The 2,635-nt window shown below is 51.0% G+C and overlaps 1 protein-coding gene across 1 annotated transcript; it reads left to right on the plus strand.

The window, feature by feature from the left end:
* The first annotated feature begins 400 nt into the window (after window positions 1-400).
* Window positions 401-2,547, plus strand: LOC113213181 (zinc finger protein 658B-like). Its single transcript, XM_026432166.2, has one exon. It carries the CDS (start codon window positions 418-420, stop codon window positions 2,545-2,547), a length of 2,130 nt encoding a protein of 709 aa, XP_026287951.1. The 5' UTR covers window positions 401-417.
* Window positions 2,548-2,635: the final 88 nt, after the last annotated feature.

Genomic DNA, 2,635 nt, shown 5'->3' on the forward strand with positions numbered 1-2,635 from the left:
CCCTCTTGTGCCACCGACACCGACACCAAAACCAGTAAGCAAAATGTGTAGTGCGTATGATCCTCAGAATCGGCATATAGGGTTTCAGCGCAGAACTTAAAAATATGACCCTGCTCCATCCCCTGCCATATCATTCACTGTGAAAAATACTCGTAAAGGGTTACAAGAGAATTTCCCAAGTTAAAAGTCGAAAAATTATAATTTGAAATTGTGAATTTATAAGCACTCCCTATCGACTTGGAATTGACCGACGAGCAAGAATATGCTGTCGTAAATTAGCGACTTATTTTGTCATTCAAAATTACAACAAATGTCGTAAATTTACGCGGATATTTTTCACAGTGTTGCTTTGAAAGCACGACAAGGAATAAGTATGTTTGTTTGCGTTTTTCAGAGACTGCATCGCGTTTTGACGCCATGTCCGCGCGGAGCGAGGATGACGTCGTTCGCCCACACGAACCTACCGCCGAATCGAAAAAGCAGCGCAAGAAGAGAGAGGAGGCGTTCGAGTGCAACGTGTGCAACAAGAGACTGGCGACGAGCGGCGGTAGGAGAGAGCACCTCAGGACCCACTCTGGGGAGAAGCCGTTCGAGTGTGTCGAATGCAACAAAAAGTTTTCGCAAAGCAGTCATTTGCGCACGCATCAGCGAACGCACACGGGGGAGAAGCCTTACGAGTGCACCGAGTGCGACTACAAGTGTTCAGACACTGGCGCTCTAGCCGTTCACCTCCGCACCCACACCGGAGAGAAGCCCTTCGACTGCACTGTGTGTGATAAGAAGTTTTCGCAAAGCGGCGATCTGCAAACGCACGTGCGCATTCACACAGGAGAGAAGCCCTTTGAATGTACCGAGTGCAGTAAGAAATTTGCTGATAAATATCAGCTGGCCATCCACAGCCGGAGCCACACCGGAGAGAAGCCTTACGGGTGCAACGAGTGCGGCTACAGGTGCACCACGAGTGGAAGTCTCAAGTCACACCTCCGCTCCCACACCGGGGAGAGGCCCTTCGGGTGTACGGTCTGCGACAAGAAATTCAGGGCCAGTGGAAACCTGCGCGCGCATCTCAGAACCCACACAGGAGAAAAGCCCTACGAGTGCTCTCTGTGCAACAGGAAATTTAGTGAAAGTGGGGCATTGCGAGGTCATCTCCGAACCCACACAGGAGAAAAGCCATTTCAGTGCGGTGTCTGCAGCAAGAGATTTACCACAAGAGTATACCTCCGAATACATGGACGTATCCACACAGGAGAGAAGCCGCACGCGTGCACGATGTGCGACAAGAAATTTGCACGAAGTGGCAGTATGCGAATGCATATCCGCCGTATCCACACCAGAGACAAGCCCTTCGAATGTTTTTTGTGCCACAGGAAATTTTCAGACAGGGGGCATCTGCGAACACACTGCCTTACACACACAGGAGAGAAGGCCTTTCAGTGTACGGTCTGCGACAAGAAGTTTGCGTACAGTGACAGTCTGAGAGCGCATCTCCGCAGCCACACCGGAGAGAGAGGGAAGACTTTCGAGTGCGCGTTGTGCGACAAGAAGTTTACGCAATCCAGCAATTTGCGTACTCACCTCAGAACCCACACGGGAGAACAGCATTATAAACACGAATGCTCTGTATGCAACAAGAAATTTCAGACCAGTTCGTGCCTACGCATACACATCCGCACCCACACAGGAGAGAAGCCCTTCGAGTGCGGTCTGTGTGAGAAGAGATTTAGTGAAAGTGGAAAACTGAAAACTCATCTACGAACCCACTCTGGGGAGAAGCCGTTCGAGTGTGTCGAATGCAACAAAAAGTTTTCGCAAAGCAGTCATTTGCGCACACATCAGCGAACGCACACGGGAGAGAGGCCTTACGAGTGCACCGAGTGCGACAAGAAGTATTCGAACACTGGCGCTCTAGCCGTTCACCTCCGCACCCACACCGGGGATAAGCCCTTCGAGTGCAGCGTGTGCAGCAAGAGATTCAGGCAACAGCCGCATCTCGACATGCATCTCCATATCCACACCGGAGAGAAACCTTTAGAGTGTTCTGTTTGCAACAAAAGATTTGCGCATTCTTGGACCCTAAGAGCACACGTTCTCCGAGTCCACGCAGACTCCTCGGGAAAGCAAGTCAAATGTACGGTTTGCGACGGGAAGTTTTGGACGGAGGGAGAGTTGCGTTCACACCTACGTACGCACACTGGGGAGAAGCCGTTCCAGTGTTCTGTCTGTCAGGACACATTTTCGCACTCCTCCGCGTTGCGAGCGCACCTCCGCCGCCACCACACGGGAGAGAAGCCCTTCGAGTGTCCAGTGTGTGGCAAGACATTTGCGTCCAGGCGTCTTCTTCAGACTCACGTCCGCATCCACGCAGGAGAAACGACGTTCGAACGCGAAGCCCGCGCCATGAAATGTTCACGTGGTGCCAGAGCGCGGTCAGATGTCCGCCCCGACGAGTTAGAAGGACCTTACAAGTGTACCGAGTGCGGACGGCTGTTTCTAGACGGCCGTCACTTGTTCGTTCACCTCCAAGAGCATTTGTCGTGCGAATAAAAGCAAATACTTGTAAAAAGTTTGAAAAGAAATAAATTTCAAATAACAGAAAAAGTGTCGATTTTGTTTGCTTTGTTTCAGTGGTGTC

Source organism: Frankliniella occidentalis, unplaced genomic scaffold, assembly GCF_000697945.3.
Source record: "Frankliniella occidentalis isolate FOCC.00 unplaced genomic scaffold, Focc_3.1 Scaffold4058, whole genome shotgun sequence".
NCBI lineage: Eukaryota > Metazoa > Arthropoda > Insecta > Thysanoptera > Thripidae > Frankliniella > Frankliniella occidentalis.